This window comes from Mus caroli, chromosome 1, assembly GCF_900094665.2.
Source record: "Mus caroli chromosome 1, CAROLI_EIJ_v1.1, whole genome shotgun sequence".
NCBI lineage: Eukaryota > Metazoa > Chordata > Mammalia > Rodentia > Muridae > Mus > Mus caroli.
This window is the reverse complement of record NC_034570.1, coordinates 78,124,159-78,139,223: the sequence shown is the minus strand read 5'-3', so window position 1 is coordinate 78,139,223 and position 15,065 is coordinate 78,124,159. Positions and strand designations below refer to the sequence as shown.

The window sequence follows — 15,065 nt, the reverse complement described above, 5'->3', positions numbered from 1 at the left end:
GTCCCCAAGTGAGAGACTCTCTCTCCAAAAAAACAGGATGGTTGTCTATTTAGGAGCAATACCTGATGTTGACCTCTGACTTCTATATGCACACATGAACATGAATGTGCATACACATGCACAGAGACATGCACACATACACATGAATGTACACACACATATGTGCACACACAGAGAGGCCTTGAAAATCTTATGTTGAACATCCCCCATTGATCTGATACCTCCCACATGTCTATAAAAAATAATCTTTGCATTGAAACCATAAACACATTTGAGAGCTTAGTGGGTGGGGAGGTTTGCTCACACTAAAAGAGTATGTGAGTGGTCTAAAACCTGAAACATTTCTGCTTCCTTTAGAAGACACTCTGGCAGCTGGAATGAAGGCATCACTTAAGAGTTTGATCTTTTGTAACTGTAAACACCAAGAAGCATTTTCATTTGATCTCAGGTCTTTCCCTAGTGTATTTTCTCTGAGGAAGCACATTTCTAAAATCTTCTGGATCTAATCAGATTTAAATCAGAAAGGGAAAATGAATCACTGAGGGCACACTATAGAATCTTAAGTTTTCCAACAAAATAGATAGGGCTGAGATAATTCAACAATTTGATTCTCTCTCTCTCTCTCTCTCTCTCTCTCTCTCTCTCTCTCTCTCTCTCACACACACACACACACACACACACACACACATACACACACACATGTGCACAGTTGTGTGTTTCTCTTTGTTTTGAGAAAGAGTCAGGTGCAGTCAAGGATAACCTTGAGCTCCGCCCACCGAGTGCTGGGATTACAGGCCCATGATATCACACCTGAAAACCTTCCTATCTCACAGTTTATAAAAGGACTGACCTAGAATTCAGAATGCCAGTCTAGTTATCCATTTGACTTTGGAGAAGACGCAGGTACATGCCATCTGTGGTTGCTTTTTTCAAGCTAGGAAAAAGGATGTTGATGTCTGTTCTAGTTGTTCTTTAAGGATATTGTAAAGAAGCGCACATTAATTGTAAAGTATTTGGGGGAATTCCTCTGTAAGCCATGACCTGAAAAATTTTGTCAGAAATAATTCTTTGGGTCTTAGAATGTTTTATCTCAAGTTTCTATTTCTGCTTACACAATATAGCTTGATGAGTTTTCCTTGGACTGTAGTCTAAGTTTCTGAACAAATGGCTTTATGACTTTCTAATAAAGGAATGGTAAGCTTTCTGCTTTCTATAGAAATCCTGGATGAGTCTAACATTTAATAAACTCGATAATCATTTAAACAGACAAACTCATGAGGCTGGAGGGATGGCTCAGGAGGCAAAGTGCTTGTTCCACAAGCATGAGGACCTGGTTTTAGATACCCAGAAGCCATGAGGTGAAGTCAGACACTGTAGAATAGGTCTATGATCCTAAGGTTCAGGTAACAGGGCAGGAGGCAGAGACAGAATCCCTGGAAGCTTGGGGTCCAGCTAGCCTGGCATATGCAACAACAAACAGGAGGTTAGAAGTGGATGGAAAGGACAAACACCTGGGAATGTCTCATGACCTCCATGAATACATGCATGGGCACACACCCACACACAGACACACACACACACACACACACACAGACTGTTTGTATCATGTCATCAATGGATAACTATATCTGAATATAAGAAGATCCATTGATTGATAAGCCTAATCCCCCAAATAGTATGTAATGATTTCCCTGCATCTCCCAAAAGAATCAAATAAAAATCAATGCACAGAACAGGTCCTAGAGATCCAGCATACAGAACAGACTTGGGACAAACCCCATCATAACACAGTAGCTTGTGACTCAAATATCCACAGCTTGCCTTGTTACCTGGGTCTCCTTACCTGGCTGGGAGGGGATTGTGGTTGTAGCTTCTGAGAAGTTCTCTCCATCATCAGAATCCCCACTGCTGAGTTCTGTACAAAGGAAAGTCTCTTAAGCATCTTAGGGGTGATAGCAGACCCACACAGCAGGGGACACCTGAGTGTGAGAACTAGGAAGGCCCAAACAGTTAACTCAAGGCTGTGAGCCCACAACTGGCACAGAGATGTTCCATCCCAGACACTGGCATGCATCTCCTCTATACAGAGGTGCTCCCTCCCAGCCAAGACTAACTAAGCCTACAGTACTTGATAATCCCAGGCGGTCTCCCATCCAAGTACTAACCAGGCCCAACTCCGCTTAGCTTCCATGATCAGATGAGATCAGGCACATTCAGGGTGGTAAGGCACTTCCCAAGCATTAACGTGTGTTGGAGGTGGAGGATGGGATATTGAATGGGATAGGTGGGTGTACTGACTGGTTTTGTGTGTCAACTTGACACAGGCTGGAGTTATCACAGAGAAAGGAGTTTCAGTTGAGGAAGTGCCTCCATGAGATCCAGCTGTAAGGCATTTTCTCAAGGGGGCAAGGGCCCATTGTGGGTATTGCCATCCCTGGGCTGGTAGTCTTGGGTTCTATAAGAAAGCAAGCTGAGCAAGCCAGGGAAAGCAAGCCAGTAAGTATCATCCCTCCATGGCCTCTGCATCAGCTCCTGCTTTCTGACCTGCTTAGTTCCAGTCCTGACTTCCTTTGGTGATGACCAAAGTAGTGTGGAAGTATAAGCTGAATAAACCCTTTCCTCCCCAACTTGCTTCTTGATCATGATGTTTTGTACAGGGATAGAAACCCTGACTAAGACACTTCCCTGCATGCCTCTTTCTTTCATTCTCATTTTGCTCCTTAGTTTTCTTCATGGCCCTGTCCATCACTCCTGTTCTTCATCTGGATCCAGTGATGGACAGCTTCATGCCTGTCTTGGGTATGTTTCCCTGTCTACTTCTTCTCATATGTATTTTGATTCCCTGATATTTTCTCTCTCTTTTCCTTAAATTCTATTCCCCCTATACCAATCCCCATTTGCCGCTTCTTTCTATCTTTCTTTCTTTCTTTCTTTCTTTCTTTCTTTCTTTCTTTCTTTCTTTCCTTCTTCTTCTTCTTCTTCTTCTTCTTCTTCTTCTTCTTCTTCTTCTTCTTCTTCTTCTTCTTCTTCTTCTTCATCTCCTCCTCCTCTTCCTCATCTCTCTTCAGAAAAAAAAGTCCTCTGACCTCAACATTTATTAACCTCCATTTCTCATTTCTGCCTTTAATTTCCCCCCACTTTCTTCTGCTAGTCTGAAGGTTGGCTTGGTGGGCCTCTTTCCCTTCCTGCCTCCTCCTGACTATGTGGGCTACCCCAAGGTCCCTGATGACATATGTAATCCCCTTGCCTGGATACTGTTACAATTCTTTCCATTATCCTTACCTATTACCTCAGAGTCCTCATTTTGGTTGGTCCTTGCTCGGGTTTGTTGGTTACCAGCCAAGGAAAATGATGAATTTTCCTTCTTTACATCTATCAGTTGCACAAAACAGGGATTAATCTGGAATTCATTGTTGAGTTGCACAGCTCCTGGCCAAATTACAATTAATAAATTATTTTCAAGGACTGAGGAGACAACCCAGTTTGTAAAGGCTTGGTGTTTAAGCACAAGGACCCGAGTTTGAGACCCAGGATCCACATAAAAAGACACATGAGTGGCAGCAGCCTTTTGCATTCCCAGCACTCAGCAGATATAGACAGGTGGATGCTGTGACATCACTGGCCAGCCAACCACCAACCACCCTAGCCTAATTAGTAAACTCCAGGCCAATGAAAGACCTTGGTTCAAAAAAAAAGTGGACAATAGCTGCAAAGGACAACATAACCAGAGACTGACCTCCGGCCCCTGCATACACATGCACACATATACATGCAGACAAGTACACATATGTGCACGCACACAAACACATACAGATATACACAAAGTATTTTCATTTAACTCTCTAGAAGAGCATTTTGAATACCATGAATGATCCCTCTTCCTGAAATTTCCTGCCCTCTCTGCTCTTAATCTTCCTTTCTAGCCATTCCTAGAATCCTTGGATAGAGAATTGATTTTGATATTTTAAAGATAAAAATTAACCAGGCATGGTGAGACACACCTGCAATCCCAGTTGGGGAAGGCTAAGATGGCGGGACATAAGTTCACAGATAGCCTGGGCTACAAAGCAAGACCCTGTTTCAAAAAAATAAATGAAGATAAAACTAAAAATTCTAACTTCAGTATAACATTTATATATAAAAATGGGAGGTAGATGATTGTAAAGTGAAACTATCACCTGAATTAAAAAGCAGATGACCAGCGCTCCAGAGGCCTCCAGGTGACACATTCTACTGTCCCCATGGTCTTTCTCATAGCCAACCACTCTCTCCAATTTTAAGACCTAGATTAATCTTGCTACTTATGTGATCAATATAAATGAAATCATAACCATCTTTTTAGTTCTCTATCCTTAAAGAAACCAAACACACCCAGATCTACACATGTACATATAAGTACTATATATATATATGTAAATAAGTACTATATATATTAATATGTTTGTGAGAGTCTTCTGTATTATTGTTTTTGATGTTATAGAAATATGCTGACTTTCTTTGTTTCAATTATTTAGTTTTTAAGAATAATACTACTAGGAACGTTCTTTCATGTGTATGTGTGTGTGTGTTGAATCATTTGTTTTGAGACAAGGCTTTATGTAGCCCAGGCCAATGATAACCTAGATCAGGATAACCTAGAATTCCTGATCCCTCCTCTTCTATCCTCCTTTCTCTTTAGTGCTAGGGCTGAGGTGTGTATCTTACTCCCAGCCTTTCCCATGACTTCTTAGTGATTCGCACATATTTCTCCTCTTCTCTGCTGAGGAATGTAATCACTGAGCTCTGCGACATGTATGCTTTCAAACTTAAGAGATTACATCCAACTGCCTCCCAAAATCACATCTTGCCCAGAACCTGCAGAAGCTGAAGAGACAGGAACATAGCAAATGCAAGAATCTGAAGACAATAGGCATGTGGGGCGAGCTGTTAGGAGAAGAGGCAAGTGACAGGGGCATGAGCATGGCCACCAGTCCTCATTGTAACCCTCATTGTCTGGTAATGCAGAAAAATGATGAGAGCTACAGAAAGCATTGGCCTTTAAAAGCCACATGAACTGGTTTGCATTTATTTTATTTTATTTTTACTTTATGTAAGTGGGTGTTCCCCCAGCCCCCCCATGTTAGTTTATACATGCAGTGTTCCAGGAGGTCAGAAAAGGGTGTAGGATGCCCTAGAACTGGCCTTAGAGATGGTTGTGGAGCTGAACCTGGGTTCTCTGTAAGAGCTCCAGCCTTTTTAATCATTGAGCTGTCTCTTTAGCCCAGTTCATTTTTGGAAGATCCCTCTTTGGCAGAAGACAAGAGATCTGAAGGGAACAACATGGAAGAGTCAGAGCCAAAGGGAATCGTGTTCCTCTAGTTTAAGTGAGTTTGATGAGGGTCATATATGGGATGCTGGGGACGGGAATGCACACACAGCGGCAGACTGGAGATGCAGATGCCAAATAAGATGGAAGAAGCTTTAAGCCACTAAGTTGTGTGTGTGTGTGGGGGGGGGGCATTTGTTACATTATTGAGCAGAAGGCAACAAAACAGTCGCCACAGACAGACATCCTTCAGGTCTTTAGACACTTGCAAAAAGTAAGCCAAGAAAGAAGACAGGCCTGGGCTAGACCAGTGTGGGTTTAGGAATCAACAGATCATGTACAGTGGTTAAGCCCAAGAAAAGTGGGGTTTCCTGTAATCTGGGGGATCAGAGGCTCATGCTGCTAAGGGGGTGTATTACCCTTCTCAATGGAGATAACATGCTAATTTCTGTCATTTTTTTAAAGCCCATTCTGCCCACTTTCCCTCATTGTCTCTCTGTGGCTTCCCCCATCTAGCCCTATTCTTGATATCTGTTTATCTTTCTATCTTTCTCTCCTCATACTTTGCCCCCTCTATATGTTTTACATTTGTTTCTTTGTTTAGCACATGTGCACCACAGTGTGTGTGTGACAGTCAGAAGACATCTGTGGGAATAACTTCTCTCTTTTCTACCAAGTGTGGCCTGGAACTTGAACTCAGGTCACCAGAATTGAGAGCCACCTTACTGGCCCCCACTGTTTTAAATGTCAGTTTATTTCAGGTCCAGGACCAGTGCAAGACAGCAGTGGTACTTTGAGCGTAAGACTAAGGAGGCGAAGAGTCTGACATGAAGAAAAAACAGTATGAAATTTCCTAAAAAAAACAAAACAAAACAAAAACTGAAAATAGAACACCATGTGATTTGACAATCCTCTACTGTGAACATAGCCCAGAGAGTTAAAATCAGTCTGCTAAAGGGGTCAAGTCACAGCTTGACAAGCTCCACATCTGGAATCAGCCTAAACAGCTTCCAGCAGCTGGAGAAAAATGCAGTATCCACACAGGATCGACTTCCAGGTAGCCTTAAAACAAAGGAGACGCCATCAACTGAGACAACGCGGATGAACAAGACCGTTACACGGAGCAAGCCAGGCACAGAAAAGCTGCATGATTTCACTTAGGTGGCATGTGAAGGGTCTGACTCAGAGAGGGTAGAGTGGAGGTGAGGAGGGGAAATTCAGTCCAGAAGAATAACTTTAAAATGGTCCATTGTACAACATGATAAAAATATACTGTGTTCTCAAGAAATTTCTGAGGTAATGCATTTTAAGTATTCTTGTTACAAAAAAAAATGGGGTAATACTCATACCTTGATGTAGCCATTCCACAATGACTATTTAAAATATCACATGGCCTCTGAGATTGTGTGTGTGTGTGTGTGTGTGTGTGTGAGAGAGAGAGAGAGAGAGAGAGAGAGAGAGAGAGAGAGATGCTGGGAATGAACCAGGGACCTCACCCATGCTAGACAAACATTCCACCACTGAGCTATACTGCCAACCCCAAATATACATAATACTTTTTCGATAGTCAAATTTGAAAACAATTAAGATTTTTTAAACAAACAAACAAATAAACAAAACAACATCTGACAAAACAAAGTCAGGAAGGTCAGCAATAATTACTTTCTTCATGCTGAGGCAATAGGCTGTAAGACTCCGGGGTAGCATCTCCGTTATTCAGTTGGACTTGGAGTTCACAGGAATCTGAAGATAAAAAGACCATTGGTGAGATCCCACAGAGCCTTGCTCTTTCCCAGCTTCCATCATTATCCCTCAGCCTGCTTTTCATCTCTTGATTCTACTTCTAGCCTAATCTGCACGCATGGCTCTCCCAGGCCTGGAAGGCATCTGTGCTTTGTGACTCCGTGGACAATTCCTCTGACTCTTGCTGTTAGCCTCTTTTCCCTAGCAAGGCTTTTCCAACTCTTTCCTGCCTTTTGAGTTTCTTTGCCAACCACCGGCTCCAGGTCTCAACAGTACAGCAAGTTCCATCCTTGCCTCTTCATGCCTAAATATTTTCTTCCTGCATCAGACATCAGCCTGTTCCTCTGCCTCCCTCTCAGAGCTTCTGAGCCCTTCACCTCGGGTCCATCTTACCCCCTGGCCCAGAACCTGGGCCTCTAGGCATGAGTACAGGTTTCCTTTCCAGTTCATTAGCATTGCTGTCGGTGTGGGTGGGGACATCTCTTCTCACTGCACTAATATGTACGGTTTCACACCAGTCTTCTAAGAGTTCACCTTCAGGCAAACTAAAAACTAGAAAGGATTTTGTTTTATAAACACTTATTTCTCCATTGCATCAGGATCCAATAGGAAATGAGAGAGTACTCTGAAGACAGAGAGAGTTGAAAACTCTGGGGGAGGGGCTAAAGGAGCCTAGAAGGTAATGACAGGGTGATTAGGTAGTCAGAATCTGGAGCAGGGTTAGCTTGAAGGAGGGACTTGGAGGAGGGAAGGGTTGGGTGGGGCAGGGTTTAAACTGAGGCCCAAAATAGGGATGGAGGAACCCTGGGGTTTGCTTTCTCAATTCTCTATAAACATCTGCAAATGTCACTCTTGTTAGGAACACTGTAGGAAGCTGTTTAGAAAGGAATCTTGTCAAAACAGGGGCCTGAGACCAGAGGTAAGGTCTGAGCCAAGCATGGGCTGAGTGGGGACCAGGTCCCAGAGCAAATTCAGGACTGACACCTTCTCTTTCCCTACAGGGAACCTCCCTGGCACATAGCAGATTCTGTCTTTCCAGCCTATTCTAGTCCCCTAAACTCAACAGTATGTAAATGAATAATATAGTATGCAGTACAGTTTCATGTTAAGTTCCAGAGAAAAATAATTGAAAAGTTAATAATAGAAGCCTTAACATGGGATGTGGCCCTGGCTGTGTACTTTATGTCCCAATCTACAGGTTAGAGCTGCCTTTCAGGGTCATGGGTTGATTACAGTCCTTACCCCATGAGTGTGCACCACAGTCCCTGTCTCTGTTGGCTCCGACTATTGGATTGATATACAGATCGATGGCTAATTGTTCACTCTTCAGCCCATCTGAGTGGATCGTTATTTATGCACACCCATTGAACCCTGCCATGGACATCATTAGGATGCCATTTCCAGATAGAGTTGTTCCAGACCATACACTCAGGAAGAATTCACTGGTTTTCCCTGCATTCCTCTTCCCCACTGCACTCCTCCTCCCCACTGCACTCCTCCTCCCCACTGCACCCCTCCTCCCCACTGCACTCCTCCTCCCCACTGCACNCCCCTCCTCCCCACTGCACTCCTCCTCCCCACTGCACCCCTCCTCTCCACTGCATCCCCCCTCCCCACTGCACTCCTCCTCCCCACTGCATCCCTTCTCCCCTCTGCATCCCTTCCCTTTGTTCATCACTGACCACAATCCCACCCACTCATTGCTTCTTATTCCCACCCTGTGCACCTGCAGAAAAACAGTCAAGAATTCAGGCTCTTAGATATTGCTATCTTTTCAAATGCTAAAAAAAAGTTCAAGTGGAAGATTTTGAAATGTATAACAATTATATCAAAAGCCACTCTGGAAAGCTGTTGTTTTGCTTGTTTCGGTTTATTTTTGTATGGAGGTGTGGTGGTGGATGGGAAGATGGCACAGTGGTTAAGAACACTTGCTGTAAAGCAGAGAGGACCTGGGTAAAGTTTCTAGCACCCACATGGTACCTCACAACTGTCCATGACTCCAATGTCAGGGTATCTGACACTGTCTTCCATCATCTTAGGGGGACAGGGAACACATGGTATATATACATAAACGCAGACAATACCACACACACACACACATAAAACAAAACAACCAATCTTTTAAAGCATTTTAGAGTTTGAAGTATTAATTTTAGAAAATTTCTTTTTAAGTGGCTTATTCCACCTGGAACCTCCACAGAAAGTCTTCCAAAGTGCTAGACATGTGTTTCCAGAGACGAGTCGTGGGAAAGGAATAAACACTAAAGCACACATACCAAGGTGGCCTGGTGATTCGGCAAGCTGATGATTCTCAGTTTGGTTTGCCTGCATGAGGTTGGAATTTCTTCTATCATTACTTCTCCAGCCTGAGGAATAATTGATAATTCATAGTCAGTATACACGTTAGATACACAGACAGAAGAAAATACCCATTTAATGCAGTGGTGAGAAGTCTGGATTCTGGAAGTAGGTACAAGTGACACTGACAGAGAATCAACAACAATAACAAGAAATGCCTGCAACAGCGATGAAAGAATAAACACATCTATGAATGCCCTTCACAGTGTCACTTAACGTCCCTCTGTAGCATGTACCATTGTCACATCCCTTTCACAGGAGATGACACCGGGGCCCAGACAGACCAGGTAACCTGTCTAGGCTCACAAAGGCAGAATTTCAGCTCAGACATTTCTACTTTGCCAGGATCTTAAGGCATAACTGAATCCCAATACTTAGTTGGGTGAAGGATGAGAACCCCTGAAATGAACTTTGCATCCTCTGAAAATGGAGTGACATATCATTATCTTTAAGTTATTGAGAAGATAAATGCAATACCTATATCAATATCCAATATATCAGAAAAGAAAACCATTATAATCAATGCCTTGAATTTAGAATATTCTGAATTAGTAATAGTTTAAATAGATATTCAATTAAGGAAGTAGACAGATTAATTAGAACATCAAAGGGAGCCAGGCAGTGGTGGTGCCTGTCTTTAATCCCAGCATTCTGGATGCAGAGGCAGGCTGATCTCTGTGAGTTCAAAAGCCAGCCTGGTGTACAACTCCAGAACAGCCAAGGCTATACTGGGAAAGCCTGTTCAAACAAACAAATAAACAAACAACAACAATAGAAAAAAAAAACCGAAGGATTTTTTTTTAGTGATCCATCTTGTCTAGAGTGGGATTCCCATCCCGTTAGCCCAGTGATAGCAAATGAAGCATCATATAGGGGGTCCAGATGTGTCATGATCTGATGAGGTAAACCCAAAGGGGACCATGTGTTGCCTCACAGAAGGAGCCTTCTCATCACACCCTTCTAACCACCACTGGACACAAGAGCAGAGCAGGTAAGCACTATCCAGTCATAGTCAAGCAAATCACAGGCAAACCACTGTGGATCTGCATATACAGGCAACACCTACAGAAGCCGGAACCCTTTCTACGCAACCCAGGAGCCCAAGGCCCCAACATTTAAACCCTAAACTTGGAGAAAGTATGGGTGTAGATAATGTGGACATCAGAAACACAAAGAAAGAGCATCCCCACACTCACAGTGTATGGGTGACTTTTCAGTTCCGTTGTATTTTGTTTGTCAACAAAACAAGATAAGATCATCTGGGAAGAGGGACTCCCAACTGAGAGAATTTCTCCTATCTGATTGGCCTGTAGGCAAATCACTGGGCAAATGACTGTAGGCAAATGACTGACATGAGAAGGCCCAGCCCACTGAGGGTGGTATCACTCTGTGTAGGTAGTCCTAAGATATGGAAAAAGGCAGGCTGAGCAAGCCAGTAATCAACATTCTGTAAGATGTACTAAACCCTTTCCTCCCCAGATTGCTTCTGGTCATGGTGTTTCATCACAGTAACAAAGGCAAACTGGGATCAATGGTAGGAGACAGCAATGCTTACAGAGTCAGCAAGAACTGACCTTCAGATGAGGAGAGATCTAAGGATGACCCATTCAGGCTTCCTTGAGAATAGCTGGCACTAGGTCCTAAGGAGAAAAAGAAAAACCAAGATGTTTATTTCAGAAGTTGGAGCAGAAGGGTTCCTTATCTTGATGAAAGGGCTAAATAGCCCATTGAGAAACCAATCCAGAGTTCATCTGGAGTTGTTAAGTTCCCCCTGATTCTTGAGGTCAGACTCAGGTCATGGAGTAGGATACAAGGATCACCCCTGGCTGAGTGGAGTCCTGCCTGGGCCACGCTAGCACCTAGAGGTGACTGGTCTTCATATCCCTGACTAGAGGATGCCCACATGGGTCCCCAGAGCTTCCCTGCCCTGTGGCCTTACATGAGTTCCCAGGAGTCCTTGGACCCTATCTCCTTTCACACAATAGCCTCTGAGTAAGTATATATCAGATGGCTCATCCCCGTTGGCCTTCTCCTCAGGATTCAGTGACAGCTTGTCTCCCTTCCCTTCCATTCTTGCTTCCTTCCTATGTTTTCTCTCCGTATTTCCCCTATGGCTGTTTCATGTTTTCATGATTAGCAGTACATGCTCAAGAACACAAACCCTGCCTCCAGAATGCCTGGATTCTTGCTTCGTTTGACCCCATGAACACTCCACACATGGTCTCTCCCAATTTTAGCTTTCTCCTCTATAAACTGGCCATCTGAATGATACCAATCCTTAATGGCAGCAGGGGTTAGACAGGAATCAAGAGTAGATGCTAAGCAAAGCAAAAAACTAAATGGATCTTTCTGTCATTGTCTTTCATTCTTTCTGTTTATTATAACACTGAGCCCCTTATCTGAATTTAAACCATAAGACACCCTGCTGGTGTCTGGAGATATGGTTGCTGTGGGTAAGTCCCACCTATCACACATCTGTGGTAAGAGATGTAAGGGTACACAAAATAACAGGAGCATCTCTCTAACAGAGTGTTTCCTCTTTGAGGCTACCATGGACCACAATGCTTCACCCTTCACAGTTTAAAATGGATCATCTCCTTCAGGGGCTTTTCTAAATTGCAGTGACTTCTGAGTACTCAGTCTCTTTCAGTCTGGATTCCTGACACTGGCCTCAGATTCCTTCATCGTGGGTATCAGGATGATCCTCTGATGTCATGGTTGCTCTGCCAGGATCCTACTTCCCATTAGAGGCTGGTCAAAGTTTTCATTCCAAGGCTCATATATTAGAGGTCTGCCCCTCAGAATGGAACTAATGGATTCTGGTGATATCATTAATCAGCAGAGCCCAGTAGAAGAAACTTGGATCACCAAGTGTGTACCTTTGAAGGGCCACAGGTACCTCCTCTCTTTCCTTGCTCCCAGGACCCCATAAAGTGAACAACTTTGCTTCACCCAATCCCTTACTTTGAAGTTCTGCCCCACCATAGACCTTAAGTGGTCAAACCATCTGGACTAAAGTCTCTAAATCCATGAATCCAAAGAAATTGACTGGCCGGGTTGTTTTGTTTTTGAGAGAGTTTTCCTATGTAAATTGGCTGGCCTCAAACTCACAATCCTCCTGCCTCAGGGTTTTGCATGTCCAGCTCCTCCTTGGTAATTTGTCCCAGTACAGGAAAGCTAACACCAGGCTCATACCCACTGCCCACCTTGCTGTCTCTAATTCTTCTCATTCACACTCTTTTCATGGTCACCTTTATTTCCTATTCTCAGAGGAGATAAGAAACTTTCTGCAGCTGTAATTACCTTGTTCAAGACTTAGCTGGGAGTTTGGGTTCCCTCTATCAATTCCTTGGAAACACAATTCATTGGGAAACACTGAAATGGGAGGAAAGGAAGAGAGAAGAAGAGGAGGAAACCATTAGCCATCTCTAGCAGGAACCAGGGGCAGTTTTTCAAAATTACACATTTAGGAATTTATAGCCCTCCAGTCACTCCAAGCTCAATGGGTTTCCTATGCCTAAATTCATCCATCATGCCCTGGGAGAGAGAAGACTCCCACAGTCAACTTTATTCTGCCCATATAGAAAAGAGACATTCAAGGTCAAGAACAAAAAAGGAAAACAAACTCTGTGAGCTGTGTTCCTCTTCCAGTGTTCAGAGGGCAGCGAAGATATATATCACAACAGGTAAAATAGAAGAAAAACATGACTTCCAGGGTATCACAATGGTAAGAAGAAGCAAAGGCTTTCATGGATCAAAGGTCTAGGATCTGGCACATACCAAAGGGAAGTCCCAGGCAGCTTTGAAGATGGGCAGGACGGGGTTGAAGAACTGACTCACACATTGTTGGTTTCTATGAGCATGAGGTGCTATGCTAAGATGGATTCTGCACCCACAGCTGAGTCGTCACTCAAAGTGGGCGGTAACCAATTTGATGGACTGCCATGTAAGAATGCCCACTGAGAGACACAACAGTGCTACCCTACTGACAATCAGCACTTCTAATCCTACCCTCTTCTACATAGCCTGATGATGGCATGCCTCCCATTGTCCTGAGAGCCTAAACGCCCAGCAGCAGAGATCTGGAGGGTGTCAGCCATTAGTCATAAGTTTTCATATGATTCATGACACAGTAGTCTTGTTGAATGCTATATCCTCAATTGCTCTGCATGATATACGGCACATGATAAAAGCTTAATATACATTTGTTGACAACAAAAAGGACTGTGCTCTCAAGGAGCGATATAAAACCCAATTACCACATTCAAAGCTTCTACGAATGGGATTCAAATCGGGGTACTTCTCCATGTTGACCTCATTGAACAATTCCCACAGTACCGTCACGTCAAATTTCTTCTCCAGTTCATCCAGGGCTTTGTAGATCACTTTGTCCACAGGGACCAGCGATCTACAGGAATCTATCAAATCCTTAAATAAAAATATTGAATAGAGAAAATTTCAGTGCAGGCTTCCATGTCACAGAAGAGCCCTAGAAAAATAGTTATAATTAGGGTACCTCAATCCCCTCCAAACATATCTTCTAAGGGGGAACTTTATATTTGCATGACTACTTCATGAAACAAGTAAATATTGTCTCTTTGAAAATAATCACTGGTGACTTTGGGATACCATATTCATTTATATTACATGTAAGAAGGGCCAACTTTGAAAGGGAAATATGGGTTAAAGATCAACTATGGGGCTATCTCTCAGTGGGTGGAGGCATTTGCCATTAATCCTGGTAGTCTGCGTTCCATCCCTGGGACTCAGATCATCATCTGAAGCTGAAGAAGAAGCCACCTAGCCACATTTGGTCTCTTCTCCATATACACAGCGCCTGACTCATACACATATGCCCACACAACACAAAGATGCACACACAGCTCCTAAGTAAATAAACAGTATATTTAATTGTTTTTAAATGTGTAGAGGGGCTGAAGAGATGGCTCGGTGGGTGAGAGTGCTTGCTACTCTGGCAGAGGACCCAAGTTCAGTTCCCAGCACCAACGCAAGAGCTCACAAACATCTGTAACTCCAGTTCCATGTGATGATTCAGTGTTCCTTTCTGGCCTCCATGGGCACCAGACACACAAGTGCTATGCACACATAGATGCAGGCAGAATATGTGAACACAAAAGAATAAAAATAAATATGTTCTTTTTAAAGATGTATGTATTTATTTTATGTATGTGAGCACACTGTAGCTGTACAGGTGGCTGTGAGTCTTCATGTGGTTGTTGGGAATTGAATTTAGGACTTCTGCTCACTACGGTTGGCCCCACTCACTCCAGTCAACCCTGCTCAGTCCCTGCTCGATCTGGCCCAAAGATTTATTTATTATTATAAATAAGTACACTGTAGCTGTCTTCAGATGCTCCAGAAGAGGGTGTCAGATCTCATTATGGGTGGTTGTGAGCCACAATGTGGTTGCTGGGATTTGAACTCAGGACCTTCGGAAGAACAGTCAGTATACCCGCTGAGCCATCTCGCCAGCCCACTTTTTTTTTTAAGGAAGGTAAACTGATGTATATCTCATAGCAAGACTACTTTTTAAATAGATTTGGCAGTCTATTTTGTTGTTGTTGTTGTTATTGTTTGTTTGTTTTTGTTTTTCGAGACAGGGTTTCTCTGTATAGCCCTGGCTGTCCTGGAACTCACT

General features: G+C 43.3%; 1 protein-coding gene across 7 annotated transcripts in view; it reads right to left on the bottom strand.

The window, feature by feature from the left end:
• Positions 1-15,065, bottom strand: part of LOC110292222 (nuclear autoantigen Sp-100-like) — a 60,638-nt gene that overhangs the window by 33,991 nt on the left and 11,582 nt on the right. For 6 of the 7 annotated variants that reach the window (XM_021159609.2, XM_021159439.2, XM_029474812.1 and 3 more), the window contains exons 3-9: positions 13,666-13,834; positions 12,710-12,781; positions 10,981-11,046; positions 9,325-9,414; positions 6,968-7,048; positions 3,283-3,429; positions 1,844-1,915 (exon numbers count right to left, since the gene is read on the bottom strand). In XM_021159609.2, coding sequence (XP_021015268.1) covers positions 1,844-1,915; positions 3,283-3,429; positions 6,968-7,048; positions 9,325-9,414; positions 10,981-11,046; positions 12,710-12,781; positions 13,666-13,834 — 697 coding nt within the window. The remainder of the gene's footprint in view (positions 1-1,843; positions 1,916-3,282; positions 3,430-6,967; positions 7,049-9,324; positions 9,415-10,980; positions 11,047-12,709; positions 12,782-13,665; positions 13,835-15,065) is intronic. The other variant, XM_029474838.1, reaches the window with a different exon arrangement.